This window comes from Myxocyprinus asiaticus, chromosome 14 (assembly GCF_019703515.2).
Source record: "Myxocyprinus asiaticus isolate MX2 ecotype Aquarium Trade chromosome 14, UBuf_Myxa_2, whole genome shotgun sequence".
Classification (NCBI taxonomy): domain Eukaryota; kingdom Metazoa; phylum Chordata; class Actinopteri; order Cypriniformes; family Catostomidae; genus Myxocyprinus; species Myxocyprinus asiaticus.
The window spans coordinates 5,244,395-5,265,099 of NC_059357.1; the positions used below are offsets into that span (position 1 = coordinate 5,244,395).

Genomic DNA, 20,705 nt, shown 5'->3' on the forward strand with positions numbered 1-20,705 from the left:
CTTAATTGCGATTAACGCATTTATCGTTAATACAACATAAACACATAAACATGTTGGGAAGGGCAGAACCTTTGTAATGTGTCCATCTGTAGTCATTACACTGATGCACAGTTTACAACACACACACACACCAGAGCCTTTCTACCAAGTGGAGCCTACAAGCTTAGCATAAAATAACCTAACACGGTGGTCCCATAGACATTCTATGGGTGGTATTGTCATAACACGCTAGTTGATCATCATGCTCTCTACAATGATAGAACACGGAGGTTGCTATATCAGTAAATAAAATATCTGCACACACACACAGATACACAACAGCACTTCCGTGATAAAATTAAGAAAGGACCTCTTAATGCTATTTGATGTACAAAACAAACCCAGGTGGGACTTGTGATAAAAATCAAGTCTTAATTATCACTGAAGTTCAATGCAGCACAGGCGTTGATGCCCTGACACGAATCATGAACGTGGCTTCATGATTGCTGTTACAAAGTGGTTAGCCACAGTCTAACGGCAGATTAATATTGTGGAGGATGAGAGTTTTAGATAGTTAATTCCCATTACAATGAATATGCAGCCTATGGGAGACTAATTCTTTTAGTTAGTCAAACTACCACTTTGACTTTGGGAAACATTTAGTATTACTTGAATTTTAGTGTATTTCTATGTTTATACACTGATCAGCCACAACATTAAAACCACTGACAGGTGAAGTGAATAACATTTATTATCTTGTTGCAATGCCACCTGTCAAAGGGTGGGATATATTAGGCAGCAAGTGAACAGTCAGTTCTTTAATTTCATGTGTTGGAAGCAGGAAAAATGGGCAAGCGTAAGGATCTGAGCGACTTTGACAAGGGCCAAATTGTGATGGCTAGATGGCTGGGTCAGAGCATCTCCAAAATGGCAGGTCTTGTGGGGTGTTCCCGGTATGCAGTGGGTGGTACCTACAAAAAGTGGTCCAAGGAAGGACAACCGGTGAACCGGTGACAGGGTCATGGCGCCCAAGGCTCATTGATGCGCATGGGGAGCGAAGGCTTGCCCGTCTGGTCCAATCCCACAGAAGACTGTAGCACAAATTAGGGATGGGCATTCATCAAAAATTTGGTATTCGAATATTTAAGCTCATAAAAAACGAATACTCGAATATTTATTTATTTAAATGAAGGTAATTAATGAGAAAGATGTTTTAAAACTATTTTTTAGTCAAAGTTTGCGTCACCATTTAAAAAAAAACAAGCTTCTAATTATATCCAAAACAAGCTTATATTATGTCCTGTGTTATTTTGTTGAAAACATTTAAACAATCAATGCTTGAAAACAAAAAAGTATAGAATTCAAGCATTTAAGCTCACGCAAAGCGAAGAAAAAGAAACCGCTAATAAAGTAGACTGACGCAGTTAACATACAGTACGCATATAAACACTCGACATCTAATAGTTATGTTTATATTGTATCTCATTTCATGTTTTTGTTGAGAAAAACAAGCATATCCACATGCTCAGTAAACTATACTCATTTATACACACCAGTTTAAATAATGGAATGTCCCTAACCTCAGCTAGCAAAGTCTTTCTCGGATGCCATGTTTGTTATTTACAGATGCATCGTGGGGATTACATTACTACGGGGATGCTGCTTTCTGACGAGCTGCACATATATGGGAGTAAAGAATACACCGCTTAACCAATACATTTAAACAGGAACCCAGCTTTCTCACAGTAAGCCACATTCTTGCAATAACCCGCTTTTTGGTGTCCATCTAAACGTACTGACAGAACGGTTTGCTCATCAAATGTGATCAACTTGTGTCCGCACTCAACGGCGCCACCTAGTGCATTCTGTTATAACTGCAAGTTTTAGTTTGTATGTTCAGGATTTAACATGCATCTCACTGTGTATATGGCCAGCAAAGCAAATCTTTGCACAATTCGAATAGTGTTTTTACTTTTCGAATAATTATTGCAGAACGAATACTCGAGTATTCGACTACTCGTGCACATCCCTAGCACAAATTGCTGAAAAACTTAAAGCTGGCTATGATAGAAAGGTGTCAGAACACACAGTGCATCGCAGCTTGCTGCGTATGGGGCTGCGTAACCGCAGTACGGTCAGAGTGCCTATGCTAACCCCTGTCCACCGCCGAAAGCGCCTACAATGGGCATGTGAGCGTCAGAACTAGACCATGGAGAAATGGGAGAAGGTGGCCTGGTCTGATGAATCACGTTTTCTTTTAGATCATATGTGCACGGCCGGGTGTGTGTGCGTCATTTACCTGGGGAAGAGATGGCAGCAGGATGCACTATGGGAAGAAGGCAGGCTGGCAGAGGCAGTGTGATGCTCTGGGCAACGTTTTGCTGGGAAACATTGGGTCCTGGCTAATGGTCCATGTGGATGTTACTTTGACACGGATCACCTACCTTAATATTCTTGCAGACCAGGTACACCCCTTCATGGCAATGGTATTCCCTGATGGCAGTGGCCTGTTTCAGCAGGATAATGCGCACTGCAAAACTTGTTCAGGAATGGTTTGAGAAACATGACAAAGAGTTCAGGGTGTTAACTTGGCCTCCAATTTCCCAAGATCTCAAACCGACTGAGCATCTATTGGATATGCTAGACCAACAAGTCCGATCCATGGAGGCCCCACCTCGCAACTTACAGGACTAAAAGGATATGCTGCTAACGTCTTGGTGCCAGATACCACAGAACACCTTCAGAGGTCTTGTAGAGTCCATGCCTCGACAGGTCAGAGCTGTTTTGGCAGCACGAGGGGGACTTACACAATATTAGGCAGGTGGTTTTAATGTTGTGGCTGACCAGTGTAGGCATATACAGTGTAAAATTTCAGCACTTTCAAAATCTGCGATTAATCGCGATTAACTACAAAAAGTTATGCGATTAATCGCGATTAAAAAAAATGATCAACTGACAGCACTAGTAATAACAACAAAAAACCTACTGGCAACCATCAGCAGAGATATTTGCCAATGACCAAAATAAACCAATCTTTCCAAAAACCAACTATCGGCACTGATTAATCGGTAAAACAGATATATCGGTCTACCTCTAAACTTAACCCATCAAAACTAATCTAAAAGAGCTTGATCTAATAACACATGGGCTAATGCAACAAGTGATCAACATATAATGACTTGTAGTCTAAATTACTACAAAACAAAACTGCAAAGTTGTGCTATGAACATTCATCTTTATATAAAATAATTTTATAATGATTTATTTCATCCTAGAATGAAAACAGCTGCAGTGAATCACTAAAATGTTGGCAACACCCCAACCACTTCATACTGACACATGGGAATTTCAGCTGTTGCATCTATGACTCTTATAAACATCCATGCCCTCAGAGACTGAAATTCAAAGGCTGAGCATGTTAGTTCCCAGGCAAATCAGAGTATTGTGAAGATAAACAAAGCCCTAGTACGAAACTAATACCGTGTTAACACAATGCCACAAAATCATTGATCGAACCTACAAAACAAGTACAACAAGTGTCATTAAACATCATGAGACTTATGCACAAAACCAAGAAGCAGTCTCTTAAAAAGTAAATCTCTTAAAGGCTTTTAGTTTAAAAGTGGGTGTGAAACAATCACACAAACTTGTAGTACATCCAACAAAATCATAATTACAAGTTATGAGAAAGATTTGAACTAAATCTTGAAATTGTATTGATGGTGTGTTCAGCTAAATAATATATGCAAGTGTTTTGCACTGCTAATCTAACAGTACATAAAACACACAACTTTAGATTTTAGACGTTTTTTAGAGCACTTAATGACATCTTCATTTGTCTTAAGCGAAGATTAAATATCTTATGAATCATGTCCACATACTGAAACCAAGAATCACATGCAATGTAGCACACAAGAGGAGAGACGCTCAATTGACATTACCGTTTTTATTGTATCCATCTTCCTCCCCAGGCATCTTGATGTTTAGCGGCCCTATCTGATGATCTGATATCCTTCCTCAGTGTAAAAGCTCAAAAATAGCCCTTCAGCCCACTTCCTGACCTTTGGTTTAACCTGTGTCAAACAGATCCACAAGTCTAAACTCCTACTGTGCAAGCAGTATGTTGAAAGATTTTCCACATTTGATTTTCCACATTTTTAAATGTAGCTTAATTTTGTCTCATCTTCAAACTACTTTTTATTGCAGTTGAATTTTTGAAGTGCGAGTGTCTTTTTAGCTTGTCTTGTCATATTCTCTCTATGGGATTAAATGGGACTGTTCGCTCTGTCTCTGTAATGAGAGGAGGGATCAAAGCTGGGTGTAATTGCAATGACACTCTTTTTATCCTACAGCATCTTAACTTGCACATATAATGTTAGTCTACTTTATCACTGTAACGGTTAAACATATCAAGTGCAAAATATAAATTGTTGGTATCAGATGGGCTGGTTTGAGTATTTCTGGAGCTGCTGATCTCCTGGGATTTTCACACACAACAGTCTCTAGAATTTACTCAGAATGGTGCCAAAAAAGAAAATCATCCAGTGACCGGCAGTTCTGTGGATGGAAACGCCTTGTTGATGAGAGAGGACAACAGAGATTGGCCAGACTGGTTTGAACTGACAAAGTCTACTGTAACTCAGATAACCACTCTGTACAATTGTGGTGAGAAGAATATCATCTCAGAATGCTATTCTGAAATGCGGGTTGCCGTTATTTTGGCGGCACGAGGGGGACCTACATAGTATTAGATTAGAGTCTCTAGTTTCATCCGATATGCCATTTTAAAATTTAAGCAATTTATGCCAAAACGGCATGCTGCTTAATACAATGTACACTTATGTGTGCAATAGCACAAGGTTTTCATTAGAAATCCTACATTTACTGTGCATTTTCACATTGAGAAAAGAAATTGCTTTCAGTGGCTTTATATGGAGTTAGGATGAAAATAAGGTGCATTTTGAACTGTTCTGAGACCGGTGCAGACAGACAGCACTGGAGGTTAAGTCATTCACTAAACAGGGAGCAAGGGAGCATCCTATAGCTCTCAATACAGCTAAGTGCATTCAATCCAAACTTCCTAACAAAAGTTCAATTTCAGGCTGCTGATGTTTGGACCACTCAATATGTTTGGCAGACACAAGACAATGCTAATCAGTACATAGATTCAGAATTTAAACATGTATGATGTTGGCCATTACTTTGAATCAGAATGAATTATGCTAATTTCTGATGTAATGTCTGTAACGTCTAAAATCAGTAATAACATTAAAACATAACATTTCAAAATTACCACATACACAAACACCAGTAATCTAAAACACAAAATACAAACATTCCAGAACTGTGTCCTACATTTCATTTGTCAGACTCAAAGGCCAGTGTAAAGAGATGAGATTTCAGATGTGACTTAAAAGTCTCTGTCACAAAGTGTTTATCCAGAAAGTGAAGATTCAGGCAAAAATACACATCATAATAAAAGCACGTTTCAAAATATATGCCCTGAAATTCAAGAAATTGTGACAGAAATATATTACAACTGTATAGTAAAATGTAATATTCACTGTAATGATAATAATGATTATTATTATTATTAAGCAATATATCACAAGCTAGACTGCTGGTATGGACCTTGTCGGGCCATTAGAGCGTACAGCACACGGGCATCGCTTTGTGTTGGTTCTGGTGGACTACGCAACGTGATATCCAGAAGCAGTGCCTCTGCACAACATTTCAGCATGAAGTGTTGCAGAGGCACTCTTCAGAATTATCTCCCGAGTGGGGATTCCAAAAGAAATCCCCACCGATCAAGGCACTACGTTTACGTCAAGTACACTACACAAACTGTATGAATTATTGGGGATTACATCGTCATTTTTATTTGTATAACACCTTTCATAAAACACATGGTTTCAAAGCAGCTTTACAGAAAATCTTGCATTAATAGAAAATTAAACTAATATCTATAATGTCTTAGAGTCATCATTGTGTAATTTGATTAAATACGATTGTGAATCGTGTTTAAAAATAAGTAATTAAATAATAATTATATTTAGAAACCCAGCGAGCATGCCAAAGGCGACTGTGGCAAGGAACACAAAACTCCAAATCAATTTGGACCAGCGCTTACCACCCCCAAACAGACGGCTTGGTCGAACGATTTAATCAGATCCTAAAAAATATGATTCACAAGTTCGTGCACGAAGACGCTCGAAATTGGGACAAGTGGCTCAAGCCCCTATTATTTGCAGTACAAGATGTCCCGCAAGCCTCCACAGGGTTCTCCCCTTTTGAAATAGTCGACCGCGCGGCATGCTCGATGTCCTACGGGAAAATTGGGAGGAGGGACTTTCAAACAGCAAAAATGAAATTCTAAATGTTCTTGACCTGAGAGCAAATCTTCACACACTGTGGCAATTAACAATGGTGAATTTGTACAGGCTCAAGAACATCAAAGCCGGCTGTATAATAGGGGTACTCAACTACGACAATTTACACTGGGAGATAAAGTCCTTGTATTACTCCCCACATCGAACTCTAAATTAATCGCCAAGTGGCAAGGACCCTTTGAGGTCACACGGTGAGTTAGGGAAATCGATTATGAGGTGATACGAACGGATAGAGGTGGAACACGTACGATTTACCGCATCAGCCTCCTAAAACCGTGGAGAGAGGCGGTCCCTGTGACTTTGGTGATGGTGGTTCCGTAGAGGGAGGAGCTCAGACCGGAGGTGAACTTAAAAGCCACCGATCGAGTAAACCCGGTCACTTGTGGAGACCACCTCTCACTGAGAGAGACTAAGTACAGCACAATTGAGAAAGAGTGTTTGGCCATCAAGTGGACGGTCCTCACCCTCCAATACTGTCTGTTGGGGTGTGCTTTCACCCTCTGTTTGGACCACGCACCATTCCTGTGGCTCCATCACATGAAGGATGCCAATACGCTGATCACCCGTTGGTATCTAGCTATCCAGCCTTTTAAGTTCGAGGTGGTCCACAGGCTGGGGGTGCAGATAGCGGTTGCGGATTTACTCTCCAGTGGAGAGGGGGGTAAGTGGCAAGCCGGATGGCTCCCCGGCCTGAGTTGGACGATAAGCAAGAGATCTTTCACAGCTTCTTTTAAAAGTGGTGAGATACATGGCACAGTCAAAAAGTCTGTGTGGTTCATGTTCATATACATAAAAATTCTAAATATTCCAGATGGGTCCCCCTTTGAGGTTATGTTAGGAATAGTTAGCCACAGAAGGCCTCCTCTCTTGACTTGAACTGCACGCCATTGGGCGGGGCCAAGGGCGCGATGACGCATGTTGTGGGATGTGTAAATACAAATGAGCAATGTGTCATGACATCACAGACAGATTTCAAAATGAGATGTTTCAGCAGGGTGGCAACAATAAATGGTCTTTTTAGACTGGAGTTGAAGTTTTGTGTTCTGAAATTTACAGTATGTTTTTATAGCACGGGAACAGTGACCTTTATAGTAACCTCTTATATGTCTAAATATCAAGGAAAATTTGATTCTCCATTTCATGACCCCTTTAAGTTTACTCAACTATTTAATTTTTACAGTGCATAACTGTGCAAGAACGTGCATGTAAATGGACTCAATGACATTAGGAAACTGAAAATTGAGTTTTCAAACGAAAATGGATCAGTGTGTATGAGTCACAAATGGACATTCTGACAAACTTCTGTGGAATTTCTTGATCACAGGGAAATTATTTGACACTCAAGTGTCAATAAGTTTCTTAAAGGTCTAATGAAACAAAATGAGTAGACTAGTCTATATTTCTAAAAATTAACTTAACATATTAGTTAATTTTATAGGGTTCTCAAAAGGGTTCTCATGTTCTCATGACAGTTCCTGGAAAAAGTTGACAAAAAATATTCATTAAATCATACCATGCCACTTCAAAATGTGTTTTAGGGGACAAAAGAATAAAAGCTGAAGTGTGGAACTTTTTCTGTGTTAAAATACTTTCTCTTATCCTAGCTTAATATGCAAAGACAACTGTAAAGAAGGCATTTGTAGGTAAATTTTCTCCTACTGTAAATACTGTCTCTGTGGCTCTATAAAAATTCCTCTGTTTGTTTTGAGTGACCCATCCATACCAACACAACAACATTGACTCAAGCAATGGCATGAGTTAGGGGTGGGACTATCTGTTTGTTACATCCAAGTAGGGCTGAAACATTTAGTCAACATTATCGACAACGTCGACAATAAAAAAAAAAAATTGTCAAAAAAAAAAAAAAAACTTTTTTGTTGTCGAATAGTCGTTTGATCTCATTTAACACAACATGAGATCATTTGAAACGCTAAAGCTTGCTCTACACCAGCAGACTCAAAAAAACTCATTTTGGCCTATGGTGTCACACATGCAGACTGTTTTGCAGAGATCTCACTCTCTTCAGTCAGAGGTATGACACACTTGCCGATTAAAAATGGTGGAAGGGTGACACACATAATGACTCACCGCAACTATCTCTCTCGGACAAAATAACAACATGAGTAAAAGAGCAATTGCAACAGAGTGTTCTGGGGTGTTTTCAGATCTGTAGCTTGCTTGATTGTTCCAAAACAGTGGCTAAAATAGTTACAGTGTTGCATTTTCTTCATGGTTCGGTTGGCTTTAACAAAGTTATATTTTAAAATGCACCAAAATGGTAAAATGACTGTCACGGTCATTTTTATTTGTCACTAGTTCCTTTCTGCAGAATGACAGAATCAATATGGATTTTAATCAGCGTTTGTGATGATATGCAGCTGAGTGTGAAAAAAAGTTCCGATCAGCTTGTCATCCTGTCAGTTCTTCTCAGTGATAGAATGATTTTTTCAAACAAAACAAATGTGTTTTTTCGGTGCTTGAGTCCCGACGGTCAAGTGATTAACACCTTCTGCTGAGAGGTGCTAATGGGCGCTCCACCTCCGCCTGGACAGTGATTATGTTAATGAAGCTAGCACCTGAAAATCATTGGAAAATAAGCTAGTGTAGAGCCAGCTTAATGATGAAGAGCAAGAGCAGCACTACAGCTCGTGCCTGATTGAGGAGAACAAGAAATATATATTAAATATAAGTCAATTTTGTCTTTACTGCACTGGCACAAGTTTGAACAAATGGAAACACACAGTTTTATACAAAATACACTTAGATTCGAGATACATTATCTGAAAGCAAGTCTAAATATTGTTTTAAGGATTTTTAGATCATTTTAAATGGAAAACGAGACAAAAACACTTTATAACAACAGGATTTTTTTTGCAGTGAATTTTTTAACGAATTAAACTAAATAAAAATCCAAGTTTTTTTTCTTGTTGTAATTCAGTGAGTCATTTAGAGTTGATTTTGTCCTCTTTATTGTTAGTAAGCACATTTAATACAATGTTTTAAGTCGAGGCACAAGCTGAATAGTTGGTTAAGAGCTTATGATTAATCGTTGCAATAATTGCCCGAATAGTCGAATAATCGTAAAGTGCTTTGAGATGCAACTTTTAGAAAAATAAATAGAAAATAAAGTTTTATTATTAGTATTATTATTATTATTAATAATCATTAGATTAAGTGACTCCAGCCAGGTCTCCTAAGCAACCAAATTGGCCCGGTTGCTAGGGAGGGTAGAGTCACATGGGGTAAACTCCTCGTGGTCGCTATAAAGTGGTTCGTTCTCGGTGGGGCGCGTGGTGAGCTGAGCGTGGTCGCTGCGGTGGGTGGCGTGAAGCCTCCACACACGCTAGGTCTCCGTGGCAATGCGCTCAACAAGCCACGTGATAAGATGTGCGGGTTGACGGTCTCAGACGCGGAGGCAACTGGGATTCGTCCTCCGCCACCCGGATTGAGGCGAATCACTACGTGACCACGAGGACTTAAAAGTACATTGGGAATTGGGCATTCCAAATTGGGAGAAAAAGGGGAAAAAAAATCAAAAAAATCAAAAAATGCGCCGCCCATTTTTGGAGCTTGGCCTGCAGCTACATCCTACATCAACAGCAGACGTGGGGGCATGTTCAGAAAGCTGTGTGAAAACGTTTAATTTCCATTCATTGGGGCTAGTGGAACAGAAATTACACACTACAGCTTTAATGTCTCAGTGATGTGGCTAGGGCTGGGCGATACAGTTAACAAATGTATCACGGTATAATGTTTCACATCATTTGGTATTGATAACTATTGATACATTTTAATAACCTTTTTTAAACAAAGACCAGTAGAAAAAAGGTTTGAATTTAACCACTGTATTTTTAATTTACCCACTCTATTAAGGCAAACAAAAAAAATCATTTTAGCTTTAACAGTCAAAAACAAAATACAATTTAAACAAATATCTTCTTATATCTTATATGAAGATTAAATACTCATTTTTTTCGCATGTGTTCATGTGTTCTGATGTCACATGGCGATGGCGCAACCGAACCCCACAGCAACGCAACTTGTTATTGGCTGTTTGCTTGTCACTCGTAGCACGCTCCTTTATCAAGCCATATGATAGGCTGTTTATGATCCAGGGACGGCGCATGCTTGAGAGATATTCATGCAACCAAACTTCATGTCTATATACATTTTAATGCATTTAAGTGAAACTATCGAGCGTTATATCGAACGTTTTTTATATCGTTATCGATAAAGGTGTACCGTCGATAAATACCGATACCGTTTTATCGCCCAGCCCTAGATGTGGCTTTTTCTCAAAACAATGTTCATGTAAACGAGCACTAGAAAAAAATCAAATCAATAGCACATTAATTTTTTCATAATGACTAATGGCAGGAATGCTTCTGTCAGCAGACCATTTCCTCAGCCTACTGTGTCCACGAGATAACTACTCTAAGTCTATAAGAGAATGGACTTACTATAGCCTACTGTACATTTTATTTGACCCTTTTTAACCTATGCCAAGTCAGAGGATGCAGGAGCCTAGAAATAAAAAAACAGCCTTACAATAATAAGACGTGATTCAAATGTCATCCCTGGGAAAATCAGAAAGGAGCCCAAATACCATATCAATTATTTCGTATTTCAGTCTTTTGCTGTCTGGCTAAAGAGGAAACGAAACACTTTGCACCCTGATAAATTCATGATTCCTCTAAAGTTTTATTGAATGACTTCAGTTAACCATTACTAAAACAACCTTAAAAGTTCATTTAACTTCAAGTTAACTGAAGGTAACACCTGTACACAAGAACATTAATTGTAACACACAAAGACATGAAGACTGTATAACACTTCTAAAAAGGAGATCTGCTTACACCTGCACAGTAAAAAAAAGCCACGCATCATCCCTTAAAAACAGATTTATCTTGCTATGTTTACCTATAATACATTTCAAATGTATTATAAAACATGTTTCCAGTGACGAACACTTTAGTTTCTTGTAACTATTAGAGAAGCTGCACAGCACATGAAAGTTATCCCTTCCCTAATGTAAAACAGCTGCAGTAGCACTCTGGCCTTCAACAGAAATAGCACATAAGTACAGCTCAGAAAGACACGTGTTTAAAATTAAGAACTAAAGGCACCATTTTATATATATAAAAAACTCCTATCCAAACTTCTACCCTTTAATTACATCCACTTCAACATTGCATGTGAGCAAGCCTCCCCTGACTTTACGTCCTTATGATTACCAGCTATACTTATGTGAGGAAACAGCAAGTTACTTACAAAATTATGGCTGCATATTACAAAAAAGGTAGTTTTTGTGGTGCAATTGTGGCAAATGTTGATTGCCCAATGGGTTAAAAACAAATAGTTAGTTAGTTAGTTAGTTAGTGATTTTACGCCATGCCAGCTTCCAAGGCTATTTTCATGGCGAAAAACAAGTTAAAATATATTAAAAGTTAGAGTGATTTTAAAACAAATAATCTTGTAAAAACTATTATGGCTGTGAACCATGTAACTAAACTAAAAACTAGTGTGTTTTTTAAAGCTATGAGCCCTTTAAAATCTACATCAACACAGGAAAGAAAACTGTGCTCATGAAGGGATTTCATAAGGCTGATCTTATATTGAAATAGGAAAGAGTAGTTTACATTTCATAAGCAAAGATCGGTCTATGTTGACCGAAATGTTAAACACTACCCCCAGTGGCCAAAGCGGTAATTGTTGTTGGGCGTATGGCACGTGTCATGTAGGTGCCAAAAGCGAGTTGTAAAGTGATGTTAGGGGGAAAAAATGCATCCTCCGAATTGAGGTAGTCACTGATTATGCGAACGTGATTACTTCCTGGTTTCAACATGGGGTATGTAACTAAAAGGTGACTGGCTCTTTTATCTGTAAGGCGGGACTTCCTTTCTGAATCAGTTTAGACTTGTGTCTCTACAGAACAAAAATGGGCGTTTCCCATTCAGTGGGCGTTTTCAAAACAGGACAAGCATTTCTCAACCGCTTTACACAATTTGCCTACTACACTGAGATTCCCTACTTTCACTGGATGAATGCCCATCCTGGTGTGGAAATGCCCAATAGCTGCTTTTCTACTATCGAGCCAGTGCAAACCAGGGTTATCAATTGGCCAGCCGGGGCCAATAGCCTCGGAGCTCGACCCGTGAGACCAAAATGGATCTGCGTTCACACCATCTGGCCAATAGCCCCCGCAGCTCTGCCCTAAAACCCGCCCTTAACATGCCACCCTGTTGCCAACGTCACACACCTTACCCATTTCACAAGCAAAAGGGAAGCTCTAGCTGAGGTATCCTGTTATCTAGTTATCTAGAATATCGACTTTGTGTCCCAAATGGTCTCTCCACTAACAGCAGGACGATGTCACAGCACACCATCTATGAAAGTTCACCAAACCATACAAAGTCATTTCTTTGGGCACCGCTTTGTCCATTATGCATTTTAACGGATTTGTACTGTGCCCGCATTTTTCATTAATTTGTTTCCAGAACCTGTACCGTTGTGCACTGGATACACAACTTGCAAGTTCGCCGAAACTCCATCTTTGATGCTGAACCCACCTCAATCCCCAGATTGGCTTTGTTTGGCCCAAGGGTAATCGGTGGGCCAAAGGTCATTGGCCCCAAGAAAGCCCCGAAGAGGCACAATGAAGCCCAGGAAGTGACAGAGGGAACACAACAGGCACTGGCACGCACTAGCATGCCCTCAATTGGCCCGATAGTGGAAACGTGGCTAATGATTACTACATTGAGATTCCCTACTTTCATTGGATAGTTGAGAAACGCCCATCCTGGTTTGAAAGCGCCCACAGATTGGGAACTGCCCAATGTTGTTCCGCAAAGACCCATACTTCCATTCGTTGACCGTTGGCCGTTCCAATTACTCCCACTCGTTTTAATAGAAGTGGCCCATCTCTGCTAAATAATCTCTGGGTAAACGCAGTTGAGCAGATGCAAATATGTCTGATGGGAGATGCCGTTTGTCAGAGAGATGGTGTAATTTTGCCAATCCTAGGGTACTGAAACTTTTGTAAACAACATGCTGACTTAACATGTTGCTTTCATGGGGTCTGGATTTAACCAAGATTGACTAGCTTGTGACTTGTAAATCTGACAGAATATGTCTGCCTAACTAACCCAAGCTCTTACAAGTAATGGTAATATTATTACATGGCATAGAAACTGAACTAGTGTTCCTTAGGCCTGCCTGTTTGAATATACTGACAATTATATTCCTGTTTTATTGAAAGAGCTAAGTGCAAGGCAAAACTATCCAAGCTCCCTCAGCTTTAAAATCCAACTGTCATCATTTTCCATGGTATCATCCAAATCCAAAGACACTTCCAACAGATGGAAAACAACCATATGCAGGCAATTAGAACAACCACAATTCACCCATTCAATGATGCCCACGCTATACAGTCAATATGCCAAGGCGTCAATTCATTGGCAACACCAAACAGCTGTGTAATTTCATATATCTGTACCCTTGTGGCAAACATTTGCTATGTTTGTAACATGATTTTTCCAGGATTTTGACTTACAGGCATACCCACCTCCTTAGAAAAAGGGAACCTATTTCCATCTACACAGCTTTGTTTCTTTATTCTAACAAGAAAAACATGTTTTCTCCATATTTTAACCCTGAAATGCAGCATATCAACCTTTGGGCCATTTTGACATATGCAACATTAAGCAAAAATGATGGAAATACAAAAGCACCACATTTTTGTGCCCTGGTCAGCTGTTAAAATGTGTCAAAGGTCACAATATTTTGGTTTAGCAATTTATGTTTGTTTAGAAATTATTAAGAAAACAACACATGAAATTAGGAACTTTAAAAATAAAAATAAAAAACTACAGATTTTATAACACATTTAGGCGTTGGCTACAACTCATGCATACACACAATACCATTAAAAACCCACAAAACCACAGTATATTTCACCACAATAAAACGACATGTACTTCACATGCAGCTCAGAGACCAACTCAAACTATCACAACAAAACACGAGCAAGCATACAACACTAAAGCCGAAATAATCTTGCCGTATTTAGGTTCCTCGTCCATCACATCCGTTTCAGGTTATTGTGTATGCATTAAACTAAAAACTACACTTTAAACTGTGCTGAATTACACCGCTATGTTCATGTCGTTCCACGAGAAACTGCAAACTGAATCCATATGATTCATGAAAGCGAATACTAGCGTGAGTGGAACTGCCCCGTTTTGATTGACAGCTATTTAAACCAATCACAGGGCACTGTGGGGACTGACATGTGCGTTCAAGGCCAGTAGAATCCCTACGTGACTCTTCAGTTCATAAGTACTCAGAAGTGTGCACGCGTTGTTTCAGGTAAGAAAAGTTTTTGAAAAACATAGTTTTATGTGCACTTACGAAGTATAGATGTGTTTTATAGCCTATAAGTATAGTTATTGAAATTTAGGGGAAATTTAAAGTTTTCAACTAAAAACGGAAAACTTTTTATGAGTTTTGGCTGTTCGTTTACACGACGTTTTGGGGCCTGAAAACTGCAAACTTTTGAAAACGGGTTTCAAAGTTCAAGTTTTTGAAAATTATGCCGTTATCGTCTCCGTGTAAACATACAAAAACGCGAATTTGTGAAAACAATGACGTCATGCGCACGCGTATTACGTGTTCAGTCGATAGGCATGCACGAGACATTTAAAATAATTTTTAATTATTTTTTTTAATTATTATTCATGCAAAACGTCTTACATGAGATTGTGTCAACAAGTACAGAATAACAAGAACAGTAAAAAAAAAAAAAAGAAAAAAAAGGAAGACACATCATAAATATAAAAAACAAAACAAAAAAAACATCTATACAAGGTTAAACATTGAAAGCATTTTTTTACTTTTCAAAGATTTTTTGTTTTTTTATGCCCATCAAAGACAAAACATAGGAGTTATAGTCTACCAGAAAAATTGACAATAACTGATTCTTACCCAAAAATTTGCATTTGTGTATAAAAAATTTACCAAGTATAATAAAAAAGATTAACAATATACTGGATATGAGAATTTGAATTGTTATAAAGAAAAATAATATTAAAAGTGTTTATACATATTTTGACAGTTGTTGTTTTTTCTGAGAGATGGGTACATAGCTTGTTCCAAAAAGATTTAACACAAAGACATTCACTAAAAAGATGAACAATCGTCTCTTCTATGTCACAGAAAGTACATTTTTTTCTCAATATTTTGAATAAACTTATGGAGTGTGCCATTACAAGGGTAGCATCTATGTAATATTTTAAACATGACTTCTTTTATCTTGTTTCTTAATAGATATTTGTGGGGAAGAGACCAGACCAAATTCCAGTTAACACTGTATAGCGTCATCCATTGAAAAGAAGATGCTGGATTAGATTTTCTGTTGATATGATTGCGAACAAAGTGGTTATTGAATTTGTCATCAGTAATACGAATTCCTTCTATTGAAATAGAAGTGTTATTCAGAGAAGTAGGATTATAGGTTCGCTCTCCTTTCAAAAGAATTTATATTCCACTAGGAATAGCGTTGACTACAATATTATACTCTTTTAATGACACCCCAAAATCAAATTTTCTGGAGAATTCGGAAAAGGAATAAAACTGACCATTGTCATCTATCAACTGTTTAACTATATAGATATCATTTAAATACCATCTCTCAAAAAATAATGATTTATTTCTGTAAATAATATTTTGATTATTTCAAATAAAACAACGGTGAAGTGAAAAATTATGTTTGTAAACCAGTAACCACGACAGTAAGGCCTGTTGGTGAAATTTTGCTAATTTAATGGGTAGTTTAATACAGCTGTATTAAATGTATGGGTAGCTGTAATAAAAATTCAATACCTCCAATTTTATTAAAAACAAAATTAGGAAATATGTTCCATATAGAGTTTGTCTTTTTAATGAATCTTTTTAACCAATTTACTTTTAAAACATGGTTGAATAGGGTAAAGTCAACAATTCCAAGACCTCCATCATTAATATTATTTCTTAGAACCTCCTTTTTGATTTTGTGTGGTTTATTTTTCCATATGAAATTATATAATAATTTATCTAATAAAGAACATGATGACTTGGGACAGTCCATTACAGAAAAGAGGTAAGAAACTCTTGCTAGACCCTCTGCCTTTGATAATAAAACTCGACCAGCGAGAGACAAATCTCTTGCCAGCCAAGAATCAAACTTCTTTTTAATCACATCTTTAATGGGAATTAAATTCATTTCTGTAAGAACCGAATTTGAATTTAAGGATACTTTTACACCCAAATAATTAATGACATCTTTAAGCTGAATTCCACAAATTGTTGTTTTATTTATATTTTTTAAAGATAATATTTCACATTTTGAAATGTTGAGAGAAAGGCCAGAAATCTGAGAAAAATCTTTAATAATCTCCAATGTTTTAGGAACTTCCGATGGATTTTAAGAAAATTGTGGTGTCATCTGCAAATTGAGAAATTTGTATTTCTTTATCTTGAATTCTAATACCCTTAATCACATTATTCTGATTGATTATTACATTTAAAATCTGAGTAACCAGCAGGAAAAGAAAGGGGGAAATGGGGCAGCCCTGTCTTATACCTCTGAATAAGAAAGTTAGGAGTTGTTCCAGATATAAGTTTAACAAAACTGTTTCCTCTTATACAGAGTTTTCACTGCATTGATAAAATAATTATTAAAATCAAAGAAGCGTAATACACTAAAGATGAAATTATGACTAACAGTATCGAAGGCTTTTTGGAAGTCTAAGAACATAATAAGAGCAGGATCCAAACCCAACTCACGATAATCAGTCAAATCAAGAACTAACCTTACATTGTTGGATATGTGATGACTCTTCATAAACCCTGATTGGCACTCATCAATCAAATCATCAAGGCCATATTTAAGTCGTTTTGCCAGGACAGATGCCAAAATTTTATAGTCGTTATTTAATAATGTGATTGGGCGCCAGTTATCGATCAAAAGAGTATCTTTTGGGGATTTTTGTACTAGAGTAATAACACCCTCTCTCATTGATGGTGGAAGGCATCCATTGACAAATGATTCTTCATATACTGCCAATAAAAATTGAGTCAGTCCATCACTCCCAGGAGATTTATTGTTTTTTAACTTATTAATGCCCTGTTTAATTTCTTCCAATGAAATTTTTTCAGAACATATAAGATTGAAATCACTGCTAAAAGTTCTTTTTGAAGTAATAGAATTTAGAATAGGCAAAGGGTCAATAACATTAGAGTCACATTCATATAATTTACCAAACAAATCTGCTATATGAGATGAGATAAGTTTAGTATCCTCACATACAACACCATCAATTTTCATTTTCCTAATCGCATTTAACTCCCCTCTTCTTTTTTTGAGATTAAAGAAATATTTACTGTTTTTTTTCTCCCATCTCTAACCACTGCTTTCTTGACCTAATAAAGGCCCCCTTGGCTTTTTCTTCATATATTATGTTAAGTTTATGTTGGAGTTTATTCAGAGAGATCTGATCCTCAATAGTGAAATTTCCTCTCTCTATTAAATTATTAATTTCCCCTGAAATTTCAATTAAGTCTGCCCTTTTTTAATAGCTAATTGTTTTCCATAGGTCCTAACAGCACATCCTATTTCAAATTTCAAATGTTCCCATTGTTTACCAAATTTGCTATTATTAATTGCAGAGATCCAATGATTATGGATAAGTCTTTCTATAATAGATTTCAAGTCATCATATTTCAGTAGTGAATTATTCAGCTTCCAATATCCTCCACTAATTCTACGATCGACATCCCCAGATAATGCAACTTTAAGGCTAATTACCTTATGGTCAGTTAAAGCAGCAGGCAATACAGATGTATCTAAAATAAAAGATTCTAAGCCTGAAGAAATCAACCAAAGGTCAATACGTGACTGTAATGAGAAATCTTTGTTGCTCCAAGTAAACTGCTTAGTTGAGGGGTTTTTTACCCTCCAAATATCAATCAAGTCAAGACTGATTACGTAACTTAAACGTAAAAGATCACTGGATTCACTGTTTGCTTTGGGAGGGTATCTGTCCATGGAGTCATTCATGACCAAATTAAAGTCACCACCAATGATTAATTTAACATTTGGATTATTTCTCATGGTAGAGTTGACACATTTTTCAGTTTCACCTAATAACAAAGTGTTTGCATCCTTTGAACAGTACCCATAAACATTAACAATAATGAACGTACAATCATTTATATCAATCAGTAGTACTATCCAATGACCTTTAGAGTCCCTCTTGCTCAACACACATTTTCCTTTGAAATTATGTGACAAAACTGCGACACCACCTGAGTGATTTGAACCATGAGCTAACCATATCTCACCTCCCCATTGGTTCTTCCAAAAATTAAAATCCTCAGGGCACGAATGAGTCTCTTGAATGAAAATTAAATCACTTTTGCATTCTTTGCAAAAAAGAAAAAAAGCTTTTCTTTTGACCAAGTTCCTCAATCCTCTGGCATTAATAGAACATAATTTTAAGACCATCAAACGTCAAACAAACAAGAACAAATAGAAAAAGTACTATGAAAAGAAAAAAAAAGCTCTGCTTTTCTCCTTCTAAATTGGAAAATATAGGCAAAAACAGCCATATACTAATTGTAAACTAAACATCAAACAAAAAAGTGCTTATCTTCAATATAACCATCCTAGATTTTGCTCCAACACTAGTAGGAATCAAAATACGTCCATTTTCTCAGGAACGATTTCTTTGCCGGCAACGTATGCTTTAGAGCCAACGAAGTAGGCCTTTTTCCCTTCGTTGCGTGCTTTTTGTACATAAGGCCAGAGCAGTACACGGTTTGCTTTTTCTTCTTTTCAGGTCTTCTCCGAAGCGTAGTTTGCATTCTTTGAGGTAGTCGCTGTTTTTTGCACTCTTCCAGATGATGTCTCTCACCCAGCGCAGCGCAAACAGAATGATAATGGCCCTCACTCGACCCGACACCGGCTTGCCTAATCTGTGAGCCACATCCACTGCCTCGCTCGTTTTTTCCGCAAGCTCAGGTACCACTCCTTTGCAGATCTCCGTCACTTTGATCTTAACATTCTCGGTTTCCGTTTCTGGAACACCGTAAAGTCGTAAACACCACCTCCATTTGTAGCGCTCTGCTTCTACGATTCTATTTTCCAACTGAGCTATAGCACTTGCTTGTTCAGCAACTTTGGCTGTAAGTTCACCGTTACACTTTTGTAAATCCACAATTTCTGCGTTGACAAAAAGGAGGGATGATTTCAGCTCTTCAGTGGTGTTTGAATTTGTTTTGATCATTTCTTCAAGGGAGTCTGCTCTCTTGTTGAGGGCTGTGATGATGTTCTCTTGAAGCTCATGTAACGAGAGATCAGCTTTAGAGTTCTTTGACGCTGGACTATTTACCGGTGTCCCGGTAAATGACTCGCCAAAGTCCAATTCTTTTGTAAGATGCTCTTTACCGCTCATAATTTTTGGCTTGTTAGCTTCCGCAGGGTATGAGTGGTCCACAAGTTTCTGAAGACCTTTCTTGCGTTTTTCATTTATGCCACTCATTTCAGCGTTGTTATCGTCCACTATCACTGACTCAATTTTGTTTCCTCTTTCAAAGTTTTCAAGTCAAGTTACACTTAAAAAAAGTGTTCGAGCGTTCTAACAACTTAAGCACTTAAACAAACTAGATAATCAGTTTAACTAAGTATTTTGAAGGAGTAATGGCCAAAGCCTATATGAAGAAACTTACAACACGTGCATCTCCGGCGCCATCTTCCCCGGATCCCTCCTCTGGGGTTAATTATTGCTTCATCAGCCTCCAGCAGTTGCGTTCGGCTCACTTTCTCCCCCACACCTCCGGTAGGCACAGTGACTGAATACACAGCAGGAAACATGAGTTGCAGAGAAGCATTTGTCAAAAACCATTTATGCACCAATTTTATGCAATAGATCTCAGCCTAGTAAACAAATGGAGAGTTTGGTATGATTACAAAAGCGTACATTTTGAACAAATCTGGCAAAAGATCTTGTTTACGGTCTGATAATTTGATTAGAATTTCTGTCATATGTCTGAACATCTGTGTGTTAGCCCATTTAAAATCTAGTGTTCATTTTAACATTATCTTACCATCTTTCCCTTTTTCTTGTGATCTTAATTTCGTGGATTTGGCTTCTTCTTCCATTTCTATTTCCGGTAGATCGTGCGTGCTGGCCAATTCGGGAACTTAAGTCAATTAATTCTTTCTCGGTCACCTCAAATGATTTTTCATATATTTATAATATTTAATAAATATTTATAGTCGCCCCATCCTTTGTTCACATT

The 20,705-nt window shown here is 37.7% G+C and overlaps 1 protein-coding gene across 4 annotated transcripts in view; it reads right to left on the reverse strand.

Annotated features, from left to right (window-relative positions):
* Positions 1 to 14,575, reverse strand: part of LOC127451570 (choline transporter-like protein 2) — a 45,832-nt gene extending 31,257 nt beyond the window's left edge. Inside the window, exon 1 of one of the 4 annotated variants that reach the window (XM_051716327.1) lies at positions 14,428 to 14,575. In XM_051716327.1, coding sequence (XP_051572287.1) covers positions 14,428 to 14,449 — 22 coding nt within the window. In that variant the 5' untranslated portion in view covers positions 14,450 to 14,575. Of the gene's footprint in view, positions 1 to 3,920; positions 4,247 to 14,427 lie in introns of those variants that run through there. The other 3 variants (XM_051716328.1, XM_051716326.1, XM_051716329.1) reach the window with 3 other exon arrangements.
* Positions 14,576 to 20,705: the final 6,130 nt, after the last annotated feature.